Source organism: Neomonachus schauinslandi, chromosome 8, assembly GCF_002201575.2.
Source record: "Neomonachus schauinslandi chromosome 8, ASM220157v2, whole genome shotgun sequence".
NCBI lineage: Eukaryota > Metazoa > Chordata > Mammalia > Carnivora > Phocidae > Neomonachus > Neomonachus schauinslandi.
The window spans coordinates 39,831,887-39,853,501 of NC_058410.1; the positions used below are offsets into that span (position 1 = coordinate 39,831,887).

General features: G+C 34.1%; 1 protein-coding gene across 1 annotated transcript in view; it reads left to right on the forward strand.

The window, feature by feature from the left end:
- Positions 1-21,615, forward strand: part of TRDN (triadin) — a 394,231-nt gene that overhangs the window by 261,975 nt on the left and 110,641 nt on the right. Inside the window, 1 exon segment of the mRNA XM_044917545.1 lies at positions 19,167-19,220. Within this exon segment, the coding sequence (XP_044773480.1) occupies positions 19,167-19,220 (54 nt within the window).

A 21,615-nucleotide genomic window follows, 5' to 3' on the forward strand; every position in this document is an offset into this window, starting at 1 on the left:
GCTTTATTTATTCATTTGAGAGAGAGAGCACAAGGAGAGGGGCATAGGGAGAGAGAGAATCTGAAGCAAACTCCCCACTGAGTGCAGAGCCTGAAGTGGGGCTCGACCTCACAACCCTGAGATCAAGACCTGAGCTAAAACCAAGAGTCTGGAGCTCAACCGACTGAGCCACCCAGTCTCCCTAAGATGAACATACAGTTTTTATCCTTCTTTTTAATGTGGTATATCATGTCGATTGATTTGCAAATGTTGAACAATCCTTGCATCTCTGAAATAAATCCCATGTGATCATGATTTTTGATTCTTTTAATGTACCATTGAATTAAGTTCGTAAATATTTTGTTGAGGATTTTTGCATCTATATTCACCAGAGATATTGATCTGTAATTTTTTTTTTCCCTGTGGTGTCCTTGTCTGGTTTTGGTATTGGGGCAATGCTCCTCATAGAAGGAGTTTGGAAGCATTCTCTTTTCTTCAGTTTTTTTGGAAGGGTTTGAGAAAAATAGGCCTTAAATATTATCTGAGTGTTTGGTAGATTTCACCAGCACAGCTATCTGGTCTTGGGCTCTTGTTTGCTGGGAGTATTTTGATCACTGACTCAATCTCCTTGCAAGTTATCTGTCTATTCTGATTTTCTATTCTTTCATGATTCAATCTTTGATGATTCTATGTTCCCAGGAATTTACTCATTTATTCTAGTGTTGTCCAACTTGATGGTGTATAATTGTTCATGGTACTTTCTTTTTTTTTTTTTATTGAGAGAGAGAGAATGATAGAGAGAGAGCATGAGAGGGAGGAGGGTCAGAGGGAGAAGCAGACTCCCTATACTGAGCAGGGAGCCCAATGCAGGACTCGATCCTGGGACTCCAGGATCATGACCTGAACTGAAGGCAGTCCCTACCAACTGAGCCACCCAGGCGCCCAGTTGTTCATGGTACTTCCTTATGATCCTTTGTATTACTGTGGTATCATTTGCAACTTGCCCTCTTCTATTTCTGATTCTATTTATTTGAGCCCTCTCTTCTTTTCTTGATGAGACTAGCTAAATGTTTGTCAATTTTATTTATCTTTTTAAGGGTCTGCTCTTAGTTTCATTAATCTATTTTATTGTCTTTTTAGTCACTATTTCATTTATTTCTGCTCTGATTTTTGTTATTTATTAGTAACTTTGGGTTTTGTTTGTTCTTTTTTCTAATTCTTTTAGGTGAAAAATTAGATTATTTATTTGAGATGTTTTTGTTTGTTTGGTTTTTGAGGTAGGCCTATATTGCTATAAACTTGCCTTTTATAACTGCTTTTGCTGCATCCCATATATTTTGGTATTTTGTATTTCTATATATATTTGTCTCACAGTATATTTAATTTTTCTGATTTTTTTTTGTTGTTGTTGTCGTTGACACATTGGTTCTTCTGTAGCATATTTTTTAATCTTCACATATTTGTAATTTTTCCAGTTTTCTTCTTGTAATTGATTTCTGGTTTTACACTGTTGTGGTTGGAAAAGGTGCTTGATAGGATTTCAGTCTTCTTGAATTTATTGAGACTTGTTTTGTGGTCTAACGTGTGACCTATCTTGGAGAATATTCCATGTGCACTTGGGAAGAATGTGTACTCTGTTACTTTGCTTTGGAATGTTCTCTATATATCTAATAAATCCATTTGGTCTAATGTGTCATTTATGACTGATAGTTCCTTATTAATTTTCAATCTGGATGTAAGTGGAGGCATTAAAGTCTCCTACTATTACTGTATTGCTGTCAGTTTCTCCCTTTAGGTCTTTAATAATATTTGCTTCATATATTTAAGTTCTTCTAGGTTGGGTGCCTAAATATTTACAAATGTTATATCTTCTTCCTGGATTGACCCCTTCATCATCATATAATGCCCTTCTTTGTCTTTTATTACAGTCTTTGTTTTAAAGTCTATTTTGTCTCATATAAGTATGCTACTCTAGCTTTCTTTTGGTTTCCATTTGTACGGAATATTTTTTCCATCTCTTCATTTTAGTCTGTGCATGTCTCTAGATATGAAGTAATTGTCTTGTAAGCAGCATATAAATGAGTCTTTTTTGTTTTTTATACATTCAGTTATTTTATGACTTTTGATTGGAAAATTCAGTCTATTTACATTTAAATAAAGTTATTGGTAGGCTTGCACTTATTCCCATTTTGTTCATTGTTTTCTGATTGTTTTGTAATTTCTCTCTGTTCCTTTCTTCTCTTGCGCTTGATGACTTTTCTTAACGTACGTTATGTTCAGATTCCTTTCTCATCTTTTGTGTATATACATGTGTTTTCACTTTCAGGCTCACACATAACATTATATATATGTATGTATATATATATATATACATACATATATATAACAATTTATTTTAAGGCAATATAGCAGTTTAAAATTGAACACATTCTAAAATTTTTTTATTAATTAATTAATTAATTAATTAGACACAGAGAGAGATAGCAAGAGCAGGAACACAAGTAGGGGGAGTGGGAGAGGGAGAAGCAGGTTTCCCGCAGAGCAGGGAGCCCAATGCAGGGCTCGATCCCAGGACCCTGGGATCATTACCTGAGCCGAAGGCAGATGCTGAACAACTGAGCCACCCAGGTGCCCCGAACACATTCTAAAATTTAATGTGTTTTGTTTTTGTTGTCACATTTTGTATCTTTTTATTTTGTGTATCTCTTAACTAATTGCTGTAGTTATAGTTATTAATCCTACTTTTGTCTTTTAACCTTCATGCTATCTTTGCAAGTGATTAATCCACTAATTTTACTATACATTTACCTTTACCAGTGAGATTTATACTTTTGTATGTTTTCTTGTTACTAATTAATGTTCTTTTTTTGAGCTTAAATAAGTCCCTTGAACATTTTTTGTAAGGCTGGTTTAGTGGGGGTGAACTCTTCAGGGAGAGGCTCTGGATTTGAGAGATCCCTCCTGATTGTGGATCCCTGCTCCAGGGGTGGGGTTTCTGGTGAGACTACATCTCTGCATCTCTTACCTGTCTCACCGTGGACCTTTTATCCTTTGTTGTGGAGGAGATGTCCAGCTAGTTTTCTGGTCTTTTTCAGAGGAAATTGTTCCATATGTAGATTTGTACTGTAGATTTGTTGTGTCTGTGGTCAGGGGTGAGTTCAGGATCTTCGCATACCACCATCTTGGACTGCCCCTGTGGGCTCACTCTTTACTGGTGATTTTAAAATGTAAGAGTAAGACTTTAAAGCACAGGAAGAGAATAAACAAGTGGCCCAAATGGTCAGTTAGTGAAATCAATCTAGAACTCTAAAATAAAGGAATCTCAGGGGGCAGAGGATGGGTGGCAATGTGTTTATTCAAGATAATTATCTTTGAATGGAATTCCTCTTTGAAGTGGATACATAACTTATTTCACTTGACCTGTGTCATAACCCTATCAAATAAGCAGCCAGGCCTGGACTAAATCACAAGTATTCTGATTCCTGGTCCAGCATCTTTCCAAGTCTTGTCACCTCTTTTCAAAGATAATGTCATCTTTTTTCTTACAGTTTTGAACTACACATTTTAATATAAAGTTTGAAGCTTTATATATTAGCATATATTTTATTTTAGGTGCATATATAATGAAGAGAAAATATAATTTCTAAAAAGTTTCCAATGAATCATTTTGTTAGCCATATATAAGGATAGGCAAATCTTTTAACACAAATGATTCTGGCTTAAAAAAAAACATTAAAAACAACAACAATATTAACAGCTAATTTCTATAGAGCAAATTTAAAGAAAATCCCATATTGTTTGACTTAAACAAGAAGGAAATGCATTATTTCATATAAGAAGTCCAAAATAGAAGTTTTCCAATGCTTTCCTTTAATTATTTATCTCATTAGGCATAGAAGTAATACTAATAAAATCATATTAATTATAAATAAAAACAATGATATTGATATAAGAGAAACATGTTTACCCCAAAGAACTTTAAGTATTTAAAATATCAACCTCTATTAAAATATTCAAATAATAGCAACATGTATTTTAACCAAAAATAGAAGAAGAATATCTAGTTCTACTCTTTTTTTAGTTAACTAAGGATTTATAATTCATTTACTTTTATTGACTTTGATTGCTTTTATATGAATTTGATCTTGAATTATTTCTAGAATTTTAAAAAATTATTTAAAGTCCATAATGCATTTTGGTAATTTTGGAATCGAATCATTTAAAGAATTTTTTTAATATAGATTTTGTTGTATATTAGAATATTAGACTATTGTCAGAATAGTCAAACAAATTAATTTGGCATAAGAAAATCATTCATGTGATTTACATTCAACGTTATAAACCACTTTCCCGGTTAAAAGAAAGTTGCCAGGCTCAAACACAGAAACATAATCTTTCAGAGTCTCTCCTGAGATCTAACACAGGATATATCTGAAAACAGGACATGAGTTTCTCATATCTATTGATAAGGACAATGGTAACTTTGAATTCAGTAAGTGACAAATAATAAAAAAATGCATGAAGAACATAGCATGCTATGCACACAAATTGGGACAATTTTAAAATTAAGATCTTAAAGAAGCAAGCAGTTTAGATATGAAACAGATCTGAAGGTAGTAATACATACATTTTATATTTGTAGAATTTAAACTGTGGTATGCCCAATCTCGTTCAAGCAGTCACTGGAATTCTTTCCTCAAAATCAAATTACATATTGTTTTGGGATGGTAGTTAACCCCTATGTCTGTGATTACTCCTAAAGTTAAAAATCTGTGTATTCCCTTACATGCAAAATGTAATATGAAAAAGACACAATCCCCAAAATAACATGCATTTGTTTCATTGACATGAAAATTTTATACAAAAAATTTTAGTATTAGGGAACTATTTAGTTAGTTTGATACTCCGTAATCATCTTTGGTGTGGAAACCTAAAGTTTAAATATTCTACATATGAATATGTAATATAACTGTCAGCAATTTGAAAAAATACAAAATGGTCCATAGAAAGGTATTTGATACTAATGATTGAAAACAGTAAATATGTCTCAATTCTGGATCAAAGAAATTGGAGCCTGGGGTCAAAATCTATTAATACTACTACAAATATTAGTACTACTACTATTATTAATACTACATGTTCTACTGCCCTAGATGAACACATTTCTGTTGTTTTGCTTCAACACACTAAAAAATGAATAGTGGTATGTCATTGTTAATCCTGGGGTAAGTTTTTTTCAGTGACTCCTGGGAAAAACAAACCAAGCCTTAGTTACCGAGAAGAACCTCATATATACTTATTTAAAATAATAATTAGTACTTTTCAATTTCCTTTTCTAGTTTCTTTATCTCATTGAAAATTGAGAAGGGCTTTTCTTAAAAAAAAAAGGAAATTTGGAATTGTAAGGTTAATATTTAATGAGTTTGGGAAATATTAAAAAATTAAATTGTCTAATATATATAATTTAAATATAGAAAACTAAAAATTAAAGATCTATTTTTATAATCCAAATGAGGAATTTCTAAACTTTCTGACTTTATAGATAATGGTACACTTTCAAATTTATTGATATATTTGAAATATAACATGCATCATTCTTAGAGATGTCTAAGAGTTGTCTTTCACTACAGAAATAAAATTTAAATTAATGGTATATAACTTTTTATATATAACTAAATAATCAAAACAAATCACAAAAATAATATATTTTTATTTATTTTTATTTTTTATTTATTTTTAGATTTTTTATTTATTTGACAGAGACACAGCGAGAGAGGGAACACAAGCAAGGGAGTGGGAGAGGGAGAAGCAGGCTTCCCGTTGAGCAAGGAGCCCGATGTGGGGCTCGATCCCAGGACCCTGGGATCTCGACCTGAGCCAAAGGCAGACGCTTAACGACAGAGACACCCAGGCGCCCCAACATATTTTTAATTAAGTAAGATATGTTAATATCAAAACTGATTTATTACAAGATGTTCAATAAATAGACTTTCATGTTTTTATCATTTTAAGTGGACAAGAAGTGATTTATAGATGTATCAATTTCTAGATTTTGGCCAACAATTAAGATGGCAATCATTATTTTAGTCGATATTTAGACATTATTCTTTTCCTTGATAAATTTACATTACATGTTCCATAAAGAAGATCAAACTTCTGTATAAATATTATATAATTTAAATTTGTATATTTTTTTAAAAAGATTTTATTTATTTATTTATTTGACAGAGAGAGACACAGCGAGAGAGGGAACACAAGCAGGGGGAGTGGGAGAGGAAGAAGTGGGCTTCCCGCGGAGCAGGGAGCCCGATGCGGGGCTCAATCCCAGGACTCTGGGATCATGACCTGAGCCGAAGGCAGACGCTTAACGACTGAGCCACCCAGCCACCCCTATATTTATATATCTTAAAGAATGAGATATCAGAGTATATTTTTAAATACTGATTTACATGAGAAACCAAATATAGACATTAGGTAGTCACAGCAGACAGGTTAATCTTCAAAAATGGTTTACTCAATCAAAGAAAATATTATATTTAATAGCATGAAAGGGCACTTATGACACATAACCGTATTATAGATGGACTTAAGAAACTCCTGGGCATTGTATTCAAGATTCTGAAAAATCATATTTTCTGCATACATTTTTAAAAAGTTCAATATTATGAATGAATCTTTCACTGGGAAGATGAAAACGTTGGTTTGGTGTTGTTGCTGAGCTGCATTTTCTGCATACTCAGAGAGAGAGAAAAAGAATGATGATATTTCTCCTTTATCTTAAATCAAGTTAGAGAGCTTCAGAAAGCTTGGTATATGTCCCCTAAAATGGGGACTGGGGGGAGGCAGATTCATGCATTAGTACCTGTCTCACACTTGGAAAATTCTAAGGTGAGAAATTGTCTTTGAGTGATCCATAGCAACAAAGTAAAGATGGTAGTAATGGGAACAGGTTGAGGAAGCTGAGAGGTTCTTTAGCACCTAGCTAAAAGAGGCCTCCTACACCATGAAACAACAGTCAGGTTGCTCCAGTGGAGGGATTTCAAAGAGTCCAAAATAGTGCCTAAATAGGAGAGGTGGAATCCATCAGTTTGGGGCATCTGACATGGACAAGTGGCACCAAACACAAGTTACATTTGAGCCAGTCAAGTAAGATTGTGTCCTTTATTCCTGTTTCCTCCTATTTGCTCCTACCCTGGACAGGAGGAGGGCAGAGGGAGGGCAGAGGGAGGAAAAGGGATAGGAATCCCACATCACCCTTCCCACTGACAGGCTTCCAAGCTCAGGGCAAGTTCAAGCTGAACTATGGTACAATTTTTAATTGGAATAAAAGTTGGGAGCTTTGATACTACACCAAATTTGGGTGTTTTAAATGCTTAGAAAAAGAGACCATTATTTTATTATCTGAACATGACCAGGAAAGCTATAGGGTCTTTTCCTAATTTTATCCAAGAGATGGGGAAAAGTAAGTCTAGAGAATGAATTTGCAGTGGTAGTTATTGAAAGAACAAAGTTTCTTTCTGCTTACATGCATATGAATACAGCATGTTTTAGTAACTCCTGACACAAAGCAGAGCTGGCCTTTATTTGTGTTCATCTACTTTTCTCTTTATCTTCACATCCAACCACTCTTTCCCATCCAACCTCAAATTCTATCATTTCCTGGAAACTTCCTGTTCCCCAAAGTGCAAGTTTTCTCTTCCTCCTTTGAGCCTGCATAGCACTTCACCAGGACTTTTCTTAAGGCAGCTATCCCTTCTATGCTTGCTTTTGTTCACATATGTTTCTATCTCTCTCCCTAATCTACACATGCCATGAGAATAGAATTATGTATGTATTATTGTTCTTCCTTCATGCCACTCCCTCTGTATGGATATACACAATACATTCTTTCTCTGTCTCTCTGAATGATAAATTAAAACAATAAAACTATCAAATAAAAATGTGTGCTATTTTAAAGGATGAAAGAAAATGGGAAGAAGCATGGTAAAATATTAAATTTTTGGTGAAATGAATCTTAAGGAAGGTAAAAGTAAGATTGTTTCCTTTTGTAATTGTTTCATTCAAAATTCTTCTAAAACTTGAAAGTTATAGCAATATAAGAAATACTTGTAATAAGAAATTTTTCACAAAGATCTCACCAACAGAAATCAGATAGGAAGTGGTAACATTATATCCTATCAGGGTTCAGAATATCAGCCCTAGAGACACATGGTCTAGGTTCAAATCCCATCCCAACCAATTTGTAGTTGTGCGACATTGGCAAATAATTCAATGGCTCTCTTCCTCAGTTTCCTCATCCTTAAAATATATTAATGGGGTGACCCACATGGGGCATAGGAAGATCCTGAACCCACTTCCACCACACACACACACTAAATCTACAGTTACATATGGAACAATTCTCTCTGAAAAATACCTGAAAACTAGACTAACAGCTCCTTCACAACAGACTATAAAAGGGCCACATTGAGATGGGTAGAAGAGGCAGAGATGTGGTCTCACCAAAAAGCCCACCACAATTGGAGGGAATCTCACAAATCTGGAGCTTGTCTCTGAAAAGTGAGGGGTTTGTGCTCACATAAGATACCTCAACCCTTGGTATCTGCATCAGAGAGAAAATCAATAGGACTTGCATCCCAGAGACCAAAAGGCTGTTGAGAGCTGAGTTAAAGAGTTTGAGTGCCAATGCATTTAGTACAAAAGCAGCACTTTGAAAAGTGTTTTGACTATATGAAGAAGATTCACATTGGGAAGGAAACAAATATCGAGATCCAGGAAACCCAGAGAGTTCCAAGTAAGATGAAATCAAAGAGATCCATACCAAGAATCATTATAATTAAAGTGTCAAAAGTTAAAGAGAGAATCTTAAAAGCAGCAAGACAAAAATAACTTGTTACCTACAAGTGAATTTCCATAAGACTCTATCAGCAAATTTTTCAACAGAAACTTTGCAAACCGGGGCGCTTGGGTGGCTCAGTCAGTTAGGCGTCTGCCTTCAGCTCAGGTCATGATCCTGGAGTCCCAGGATTGAGCCCCGCATCAGGCTCCCTGCTCAGTGGGGAGTCTGCTTCTCCCTCTGCCCCTTGCCCCGCTCATGTTCTCTCTCTCTCTCTCTGTCTCTCTCTCAAATAAATATATAAAATCTTTAAAAAAAAAAAAAGAGAGAAACTTTGCAGACCAGAGGAATGGCACAAAATATTCAAAGGAAATATATGCTGAAAGGAAAAAAAAACAAGGAGTACTCTACCGAGCAAGGTTATCATTCAAAACTGAAGGAAAGATAAAGGGTTTTCCAGATCAGCAAAGGCAAAAGGAGTTCAATGTCACTAAACTGGCTTTACAAGAAATGTTCAAGGGATTTCTTTAAGCTGGAAAGACAGGGCACTAATTAGTAACAAGAAAACATATGAAAGTATGAATCTTACTGGTAAAGGTAAATATACATTAAAGGTAGTAGATGAATCACTTGCAAAGATAGCATGAAGGTTAAAAGACAAAAATAGGACAATTAACTATACAATATTTAGTTAAAAGAAACACAAATTAAAAATATGTAAAATGTGGAAACAAAAGCATAAAATGTTGCTGGGGGAGTAAAAAGTTTTGGAAGGAGTTCAGACTTAAAAACATAAATGAAAAGATACTCAACATCAACAATCATCAGGGAAATGCAAATCAAAACAACAATGAGATTTCACCTCACACTTGTTAGAATAGCTATTATCAAAAAGACAAGAATTAACAAGTCTTGACTAGGATGTAGAGAAAAGGGAACCCTTGTGTACTATTTAAAAAAAAAGAGTGCTTGCAAAACCCTATGGTTAATGGATTTCTTTGTTGAGATATAAATGATATATAACATTATATTAGTTTCAGGTGTACAACATGATGATTTGATATTTTTATATAGTGTAAAATGAACCTGACAGTAAGTCTAGTTACCAGCCATCACCATCCAAAATTACAAAACAAGTTTTTTTTTTTCTTGTGATGAGAACTTTTAGGATTCACTCCCTTCGCAATCCTCGAGTATGTAACGCAATATTTTTGACGATAGTCACCAGGCTGTATATTACACCACCATAACTTATTTTGTAGTTCGAAGCTTGTACCCCTTGATGCCATTTACCTGTCGCTCGCAACCTCTAATCCCCTTCCCATCGAGCAACCACCATTCCATTCTCAGTATCTATGAATTTTGTTTTGTTTTTTCATTTTGTTTTTTTGATTCCACATATAAATGAAATCATGCAATATTTGTCCTTTTCTGTCTGACTTATTTAACTTAGCATAATTTCCACAAGGTCCATCCAGGGTGACACCAATAAAAGCAAGAACCCCAGACCTGCCTGCTTACTCTCTCCCTCTCTCTCTCTCATTCTCTCTGTCTCTCCCTGGCAACCTCACTGTGTGGCCCCAGATATGCCATGTAATTTCCAGAACTTCTAAGTAACAAACTGTTTTTTTTTTTTTTCAAAGTTCCCTGATGGTTGTTGCTAAGGTTGTCTTGCCATCATAATAAGAACCACAAGGGCCAGTCTATTCACATCACTGGTTATTGATAGGCTGAGACTGACACCAAAAAATGTAGGCTTTCTTTTATCTGCATCCCAATTCATGTTCATGTTCACAAATGTTGCCAGGGGCTATCTAGGTAACAAAAGAAATTCTCTTTCTCTTTTCTTAATACTGAGGTTTACTTCCTCCTTTTTAAAATATCCTTTCTTTGACCTTGTTGAAACCAACATTATTTGGCTTGTTCTTATACCTTATTACTAATATTTTTCTCAATGGAAAAGCAACTTGAGGGGCACCTGGGTGGCTCAGTTGGTTGAGTGTCTGCCTTTGGCTCAGGTCATGATCCTGGGATCGAGCTCAGTGTTGAGCTCTTGCTCAGTGGGTGTCTGCTTCTCCTTCTGCCCCTCTGCCTCCCCCTGCTTGTGCTCTCTCTTTGTCTCAAATAAATAAATAAAATCTTAAAAAAAAATAAAAAGAACGAAAGAAAGAAAAAAGAAGAAAGAGAAAGAAAGAGAAAGAAAGAAAAAGAAAGAAAGAAAGAGAGCACATCTATTTGTTGAGATTTCAAGGTGAATTATTTTGACCATATTTTACATTTAAACAATTTTTAAATTTTTATTTTCACTTCTCACTAACACCAAACAGATTCTTCTGCCCCAGCCTGATTGACTGGTTATCCCACTTTGCACCTTTCTTTCCCTCACCCCTTTTCTGGCTCTATACTCTATTTCTCCTTCAAGACTTATCTATATCCTACCTCCTTAAAAATTGCCAATACTAAAACTCAGATTACTATACCCTTTATTTAACATTTTTCATGTAGTGCCCCTAGGGAGTGGAACTAGTTCTTATATTTATTTAGATGCTGTGGTGCCCTGTTCACAGTAAGCACACATGCAATAAATATTGAAGAAAGAATGAGTGATGGACCTCAGTAATTATTTGGAGAAATATTTTCTCATTTAATATCAAATTGGGTGTTGTTTATTCCCTACACTCTGTTCAACCTGAGAACAAAATTTAGCAGAAAGTGTTTGCTTAAAAATACACCTCTGAATTCTTCCTCAGATTGCTTTATTTAGGGCACTTAGTTAAGGATTCCTTCTTTTTGGAAATCCCATTCTAACTTATCAGTGTAATAAATTTGCATTTTATAAACCTTGCTATTTTTACAAGAAACTTAGATTTTCTTTGAAGCTGATTATAACATCTTCAGATTTTGACATCAGCAGTACTGTAGAGAAAAAAAAAAGACTCAATGAGTCTGAGCAATTTTATGAAGATAATTGCTACCCATTTGGTTTACAATTTTCAGGTATATAACAATGATTTTTCAAACACCTTGTCTCCTAATCATTATTCATTTATTCATGCAAAAACATTTACTGAATGCCTTCTCAGTGCCAAGAACTCTGCTAGAGACTGACGATACAAATAAGAATAAAACAGTCTTTGCTCTCAGTTTTTTCCTTCACTATCCTTATTATTTTTTTTTTGTAGGATTACATTTATACTTACAGTTCTGTTTGTTTATATAACATTTCCAAATTGGGTAATTAGATAAAAAGGGTGTGCATTTCTTATTTTCTAGAAAAGTGAAAAACAGTATGATAATATTCACAGACACTGTTTACTAATGTTAGAACATTAGTGACTGGTATTTTTTAAGGACTGAACTGAGATCGTTCTGTTCTATGGTATCATTTAATGAGGAAACCCCTCCCCATTCTATGTGTAAGTTGTGTCACTTAATTTTTAAGACTGAAATTTTAACTGGAAAGTGTGGCTGAATAGTCAGAAATTCTGTTTTCATTGTGTGTGTGAGTCTGTGTGGTGTATAATAAAGTAGCTTATATTCTCAATAAACTCCTTATTCTCAAATAAACACCTAACTGTCCTTAAAATTTGTTTTGTTTTGTTTTGTTTTGCATAAAGAATCAAAAGCAAACCTTGCTAAAGAAATAAATCATTTATAATGGGAAAGCAATAATTTTCTAAACTATAACATTTATTTCAATGAAAGCATTAAATAGCTACTTGAGTCTTTTTTTTTAAAAGATTTTATTTATTTATTTGACAGAGAGAGACAGAGTGCATAAACAGGGGGAGAGGGAGAAGCAGGCTCCCTGCTGATCAGGGAACCTGATGTGGGGCTGGATCCCAAGACCCTGGAGTCATGACCTGAGCCAAAGGCAGACACTTAGCCAACTGAGTCACCCAGACACCCTAGCTACTTGAGTCTTAAATGTATTAAGAAGTGTATGCTTCTCCTAAGAGAATCAGTTCAGGTTGGTGGTCAGAATACTTGTTTTTAAAATATTAACAAAGGAATAATTATTTCATGATAAGGGAGGACTACCAATGTAAGCCTCAATAAGAAAAAGAAATAAATAATTAAAAAATTGCTATGAAAACATAATATAGGTAACATTTTCAAATACTCTTCCTGGTGTTCATAGTCATTGATTTTAGAAAGGTGTTGTAGAAGGTAGAAAGGGACCTGGAGTGATCAGCTGGGGCAGATCTATCTGGGACTCCTCTAAGACAGGTGTCTCTCTAGCTGGCATCTCCGAGAAAGCAACCTCATATCTTCCCATGATAATATTGCATTTCATTGTTTTACTAGCTGTGTGGCAGGAAGCTTTTTCTTAACCTAATGGAGTCAGCCCTCTCCTTAACATGCCTATGTATACACACACACACACACACACACACACATATACACACACATATATAGACACCTTTATGTTAGGATAGAAGGCCATATGATATGTGTCTCATTTATAACATTTATTTATTTTTTAAAAAATTTCCTTCTTTTAGTCATTTAAATAAATTGATACCTTGGTCTTCAGCTCTAAATTCTGAATTCCCTTCTTAACACATTCTATCCAGACAACCAGGCAATGCCATGATTGGGGAATGTACATTACTCTAACAGTGAATATTCTGCCTGAATTTCAAGATTTTTTTCCTATGATCAATTCTCTCCATATAATATGAGGAAAAGCTGATTCCATGTGTAGAAACTATAAATAGATGTTGACTTACGTTTAATGAAAACATCAAAGTTCTTTTGTTTTCAAATTAAGAAATGCTTAGAATGGTTTTGATCGAAATGATAGTATGTTTTCTTAAAGATTAAGAAAAATCAAGGGAATATTTTAGCAGACATTGAATAATCTTTTTTTTCTGAATTAAACTCTGTAATGCTAAGATATTAAGTTAAAAACTACTTTGATTCTCAAACAAAATACATTGCTTGATGAAATAAAAATTTCCTGGGGGAATAAAAGAAGCTCAATTATGCTACCTATTGTAAATGATGCTGCCAGTTTATTTAGGTTTTTAACCTCTAGCAATAACAGATTATTTTGATAAATTATTCATGTTATTGCATTGTGCACCTTTTGCAATTTGCATATCTGGCAGCAAATAGGCCCTCCTTTCAGGCTTCAGTCCCCCTTGGTCAGGCAGGATGGCCGAAGGCTGCTTCATGATTAATTTCATCTCAATAGGGTAATTGTCATACTCAGATGAAGCAATGCTTCTGAAATATGCTTTCCTGGAGCTATGAAGTACAAGAGGCTTAGCTTAAGCCTTTTAAGCATATAGTAACTTTTGGCTTAAATGTTAACCTTTCTCTATTTCAGGAGTATCTATATCTAAAAATAGTAAGTTAGATTTTATAAGAATAGAAACAATGATTTAAGGCTTAATTTAGCAGTTCATTAGATTGCCAGATGATTAAACTTTAGAGTCTAGTATCTTAGTCAAAAAAGGATGTATATATTTTGATGGATCAAGGTTTCATATTGCTAGTTCAAAGGTCAGCTGCTGAGCCAGTAAATATTTCTTTCTTTCCTGGTTTGTGGAAAAGTTATTCAACTTTTCTATGTTTAGTTTTCTTACCTAAGAACAATCTAAATTCTTCCCATTACTAGAATTAGCAAGAGATGGCTTTGGAGATGTGTTTCTTTTCTTTTCTTTGAAAATTAATGAAAGAAAATTGATTCGTAATTTGAATCCTAAAGAAATGTTTGGTTCATGTCATGCTTTTAAACAGAATTCCTAAATTTCCAAATCCATGCAAACTGTTGTAAATTTGTTTGAAATAGTGAAATTCTAAAAAATTCCAAATTGCAGTCAGGGTCACACTAAAATGTAGTGAAAATAAAGTTCTGAAATTTAAAATTAAAACACTTTTTGCATATCATATGATAAATGATCAAAAAGAAAAAGAGTTTGAATTAGTTTTTATCATCTTAAAAATGAAACAGAGTCCTAAATTTGATGACTCATTTAAAACTGGTCAATTAGATTTTTTTCCACTTTTATAGTTGGATTTTTTTATGCAATCAATTGCTTACATGTTTTTGAGAGAGTTTTATTTTGCTAGGTGCTAGAGTAATGAAGTTGAATAAATAACTCATCAGTGATCACAAGGAATTTATAGATTAGTAGGAAGCTATAGTTTTGTAAGTAAATAATTAAAATACAATCACACACTGAAATAGAAATCTGTACTGCTGAGTCCAGTGGGCTAGTTATGGAGAAATGACCAGGATGAAGACCAAGTCATCAGAAACCATTAACTACTTGACCACCTGCTGCCATTCATTCTCCTGCCTTTGTCAGATTACTCACCTCTTTTTCCTTCAGCTCTTTCTTTTGTATTTTGCTGTTTTGTGAAGGGATTTAAATGTTATTTACGGATTATTGATTGTTACTTTTGAAAGAGAAAATGCTCGCTCCCAACTTCATTTTTTTTAAGATTTTTTAAATTTATTTTTGAGAGAGAGAGGGAGACAGAGCACACAAGTTCAAGTGGGGTGGTGGTGGGGAACAAGGAGGAGCAGAGGGAGAGAGACAAGCAGACTTGCTGAGCACTGCGTTCCATCCCACAACCACAAGATCATGACTGGAGCCGAAATCAAGTTGGAACACTTAACCTACTGAGCCACCCAGGCGCCCCCCAACTTACTTTAAAGAATAAAACCTTAGGGGCACCTGGGTGGCTCAGTCGGTTAAGCATCTGCCTTCGGCTCAGGTCATGGTCCCAACGTCCTGAGACAGAGCCCCCCATTGGGGTCCCTGCTCAGTGGCAGCCTGCTTCTCCGTCTCCCTTTACCCCTCCACCCCTCTTGTTCTCTCTCTCTCTCGCTCACTCTCAAATAAATAAATAAATAAAATCTTTTAAAAAAAGAATAAAAATATTACAAATGTAATGATTTATTTTGAGGGGAACTGGAGAAAATATTTAAAATGCAAGTATGATCATTACAATACTATTCTTCATCTACTGTCCATTAGTCAAAGATCACCACTGAACTCAGTGTAGCAGTCCATTTGCTGTTACAGTTATATGAAGAGGCTCCTGGCTGACTCAGTTGGTAGAGCATGCGACTCTTGATCTCAGGGTCGTGAGTTTGGGATATACACATTGGGTATAGAGATTACTTAAAAATAAAATCTTAAAAAAATAAAATTATGTGAAACTTACATTTGAAAACTCAATGAATTTATATTTGACATTAAAAGAAGTCAGTATAAAGAATCTTATAGATGAAAAGTTTATGATATTAAACAAATATTTAAACCTGTATGCGAAAATTGATTCCTTAACAAAACATTTGCAGACTCATAATATTTTTTCAATTTTGTAAGTCGGACTATTCCATTTAGCTTATCTGTTTCTTGATGATTTATATAAACACGTTTCAGGAACCTAAGGATACTAACTTCTCTGATAATTTTCTACTAAAATATCCCCAAGTAAACTATGTTGACATATTAATCTAGGTCCATCCTATCTCTGATTTTGCAGTCCAAAATATTATTTATTAATTTCAGAATTATTATAATCTTTCATTGAATTTTCTTATCATCCTGCATTTTTATTTAAATCATTCTATTTGATTTCAAAAATATAACTATAAAAATCATCAAATAAATTCTTGGGAACAATAAAATCATTTGCATTTGCCATAATAAAATTTTCATTTGGGAAGCAAGTAGAGGAGGTAGTGGGTAATACAGAGAAAAATAAGACTGGCCATCACTTGATAATTATTAAATGGGTGTTAAGTACATGGAGATCATTATACTTTCTTCTTTAGTTTTATAGATATTTGAAATTTTTCCCAATAAAAAGTTAGTTTCTTTTGTAGTTGGCAGTAATAAAAGACAGAACAATTATTTATAATAAGAATTTGTATGGATTTGATGTATTTTCACTCTTCTGCAATTTTTGATGTGGCCTTAATGCTGTTCATTTATGGTCTCAGAGTTAACTCCTTCCTTAAAGCCTTGTAGTTTTGAAAACTGAAATGTTGTACACAGCAGATATCAAATCTCCTCACCTTTTCATGTGTCCTCAATAGATTTGAGACTGATGTTGGGTGAACGCAAGTTGGCAGACTTGTTGGAAAGCATTTGGTTTTAAACTGTTAATTTTTACTTAAAAGCTTGAGATCAGAGAAAGAGTAGATGGAATTATGAAAGACAAATAATATTTTACTGCTACAGAGTTGAGAATTAGCTGCATTAAAGTCATTCTTTGTGGGTGGATGCTGTCTGTAATGTGACCCCTTTAAAATAACACATTTTACCTGGTAACAGTATCTAGAATTTATCACTGTGCATTAGTGGGTGGGTGGATTTGGGGGAGGTGGAGGGGTGGAGAGCTATGGCATAGCAGAAAAAAGAGTCCATAGAGTATGAGTCCTTAAAACATGCCCACTCAACATGCACACAGCCAGACAGATAATGGGTAGAGTTAGTGAAGATGTGACTCTTGAGAGATAAGTCTGTCACCTGTAAGGATACTCAAATGGAAAATGCTGAATAGTCAGGGGCATGATCTGGCCACCGATCACTGAAGGAGAGAGCATCTGACAGAGTAACTGAATGATCAATGGGAGAAGTAATAAGGCCCTAAGAAAAGTTCCCCCTAATTCACAGCTGAGCGTTCTGGGTGGTGACTTAGAATCTTCATTGTGGAGGGATCATTTTAGGAGCCGTGATCTAAGAGAACATAAAGAAGAGAGAGAAGATAGGAAAACAGCTGTTAAAATTCTAAGGTACTATACTGACTGCAATTTTAAAATATTCTTTTTAAAAATCAGGAACTACTTTACAATTCTCTGATGCATCGAGATCTTTAAAGAATGAAACACCACCAGAGCAGTCTAGGGTACTTCTGGTGATCTTTTAGACCTATCCTTTCATCCTTTCATCTAATTTCTCATTTACCAATATTATTAAGTGACTACCAGATGCTAGTCATGTAGCTATAGGGCTGGAGCAATACTGAGAAATACATTAGTTAAAACTTCCAATATCTGTATACAAATCTTGACTAATTATTGAGGCCGTTTATTCTGGGTGTGACAAAGATAGCACTAGCATGTAGCTGGCATGGATTTTTCCTCCAGAAAAAAAAAAATAATAAAGAGATCATAGGTAAAATGAAATCAACTTAATTTTACAAAAAATATTTTCTCTGAATAATAAATAGGGTAATAATAAAAATCACATGTGAATCAAATAATATTTCTTTTGTAAAAAGCAGAATGAAAAATTGGCATTTTCTTAATCCTTGTTATGATATAAATGAATGATTAACTCACCAACAAGAGGTAAGGCATGAGTTAGAAACAAAATCTCTTTTGTTTGCCTAAAAAACATGGAAATTTTGATTCTTTGCATGTTATTCTGATGCAATCTTATCTTATAACTCTAAAAGTGTAATACTAAATAAGCTGTAATCAACATTTGATGATAATTAAACATAAGGTTGAGTATATATGTGTATCAGCTACTACATTTACACATAGCTTACTGTATACAGATAATAGGTGCCATATCAATATGTGGTGAATGAATAAAGGTCAACATCTATAACAAATGATCAAATCTTCCTTCCCATATTATTAAATGATAATTTAATTATTGAAAGCTTACTGAAGATAATCATGAACCATTATTTAGTGAAATGAGAAATAAGCACTGCTTTTTGAAATCTTTATTTCCCCTTTATTTTTCATGCTAATTAATTAAATAATACATTTAAATATATATCATCTGTGTTTTTGTATCCTGTTTCTTTAAAGAGAAATTTCTGAAAAAATAAAAACAAAAACCCTAAGACAAGAGGGAAGAAAGATTCAAAAGTGAAGTTTTCTCATTCTCTCACAACACATACTGCTGCCCAGGACCACACTAAGGCAGGACAGGGAATGGTATCTTGAGTCAAAGACTGGAGCTGGATATTGGTTGTCCTGGGCTTTATCCTCATATTAGTCACTCAGTGAGCTTCTATGAGCCACTTTATTTATATCTAAATGTTCCATCCATTTCAGAAATCTGATAATACAGAAATAATTTACAAAGAATTCTGAGATTTTCAAATTCAGGAGCCCAACAAATGCAAAGTGCTCCATGGTCAGTTAAAAGTAAGGCAAGAAGTTTTGAGAAACTTTTTTTTTTTGTCTCAATAAACCTAATTTCTTAGGGATCCCCCTAACAATTGTGCACCTTTCTTAACAAAAATTCTGAGTGCCAAGGGCAATGTTTTTATGTTTGTTTTTGATTTTCTAATCTCCCCTGTTTTGGGGGGTTATATATCCTATATATCTTCATGGTAATTTATCTTTTTTCTTTATAAGATCTAGGGAAAGCTCCTGAAACCAAACAAGGGACTCTAAAAGTTGCGGCACAAGGTAAGCAATAAAACACTTCTATTTCTTTTTTTAAAGAAAAGTACATGGCACTTTACTGACAAAACAAAAGCTGTTTATTGCAGAATAGCACCATCTGCTGGGTTATTACAGAAAATATTGTTGCATTACAATACACCTTTCGAGTATTTATTTTTTAGTAGTTGGAAGAACCATTAAGGACCCAAGAATTAGTATGTTGATTCCAAGTTTCAGTCATTGAGCTTTAACTTATATTTCTAAAAAAAAAAGCCATAGATAGATTGATAGATGATAGATAGGAAGATTGATAGAGAGATATATATATATATATAATATACAATTTTTCCAATGTTTTCAGTTATACCTTGCAATTTGTGTCATATTAGAAAAATCAGTCAGACTGTTATTAAATTAATATTATTTCATCTATATTAAGACTGCATAAATTGAGTTCCAGATATGACTACAAAGAAATCGCCCTCATTTGTATAAGCCATCTGAGAAAATCAGTTTCATCACTTCCTAATATCTTTGGGTCATCAAAAGTGGTTTCCTTTAAGAGAACTTTAGAAAAATATTGATTGGTTATTTTATTTATTTTTATTTATTTTTTGAAATTTATTTTAGAGAAAGAGAAAGAGAGAGAACAAGGGGGAGGGGCAGAGGGAGCGGGAGAGAGACAAACTCAAGCAGACTCCCCGCTGAGCGTGGAGCCCAACTCAGGGCTCTATCCTGGGACCCTGAGATCATGACCTGAGCTGAAACCAAGAGTTGGATGCTTAACTGACTGAGCTACCCAGGCACCCCAAGATATTAATTCTTTAGGTCATCAGTTTGGGAAAAGTACTTATTTAAAATAATTTTCCTATAAAATTATTTTTTATTTTTTATTTTTTTAAGATTTTATTTATTTAATTGACAGAGAGAGAGAGCACAAGTAGGGAGAGTATCTGAAATCACATCCTATGAGAAATCTATCCTAACTCCTGTGTGTCTCCAAGTGAACAGAATGGAATATGATTTATAGGACCCTTAATCTTAAACCATGAAAAGAAATTTGATGAAAGCATAAGGGAAGGACAGAGTGTTCTGAATTTTGTCATCTATGAAAACTTTACAGATCACACTTAGGTTATAAAAGGTAAAATATTTAATAGAGGAAATTTTTTTCGGGTTTTTAAGTTTTTATTTTAATTCCAGTTAGTTAACACACAGTGTTAGTGTTATATTAGTTTCAAGTGTACAATATAGTGATTCAACACTTCTATACAACACCCAGTGCTCACCATGACGAGTGCACTCCTAAGCCCCATCACCTATTTAACCCATCTCCCCCACTCCTCCCCTAATAGAATCTTTGTTTTCTTTCCTATGCTATATTATACAATATCTAGCGATAAAGGACATACATTTAGATGCTGTTAGATTTGTTACTGAGCAGAAGGCCCTTTTAGCAGACTCCTCAGCATATAACATATAACATGGTTGCATTTAACCTGGACTCAACCATGTGCAGAATCATCATATTAAATATTGTAAGATGGGTTGGCTGCATTCCATTTGACCCATTGATGCTATGTATAAGCAATGCATATACTCGGATGATTAGGAGCTGTGATACCAATTCTTAATTTTCATTTAATCATCAGGTTGTTCAAGAAAACAGATTCTTCTTTAGGAGAGTATAACAAATATTATGGGCTGTAGAAAAGCAGAACAAATATTATTATCACTTGGGATTTTATTCATGAAAATGCAACTCAGAATCATTTCCTCAAGCAAATGGCTACCAGTTCAAAGAATCATTGCGTTAATGAATGTAAGTTCTCATAAACACACACATACACACACACACACACTTGCCCTAAGACACTTCTGCTTTGATTGAAGCTTCCGAGAGCTTTAGTGGTTGTGGAACTATGACTTGAGGCAGGAGTTTAATGTTACTTCAGTGTCATATCAGGGGAATTCAAGAGGAGGAAATGGCAGAGATATCTGGAAACTTGCTTCAAATTTGAGCTTAGGTCAGGGCTCTTCATTTTTACATTCCAACTAGGCTGGACAAGGCAGCCTCAGAAATTATTCTTTTGGAATCAAAGATTTAGTGTTGAGTCATTAATACCCTAGAGTTTCAAAGTCTTGTTAGACTTGTTAGAACCATTCTGTTAAGGAAATTATATGAACATGTTGATTAAACATAGTACACAAGGCAAGAGTTTGGGGCTGTTCACGAAAATGGCAATGACACATCAAGCAGGGATAAATGTCACCTGCGCTGTGCACATCCTCCATGGATCTTTCTTAGATTTTATAATAGCACAGCCACATAATTAAATAATGCATAGAAATAATTAATATTTGCATGTACTTCATTAGGAGACAGAGCTTGAACACCATTGGCAGTATTGCTGTAGCA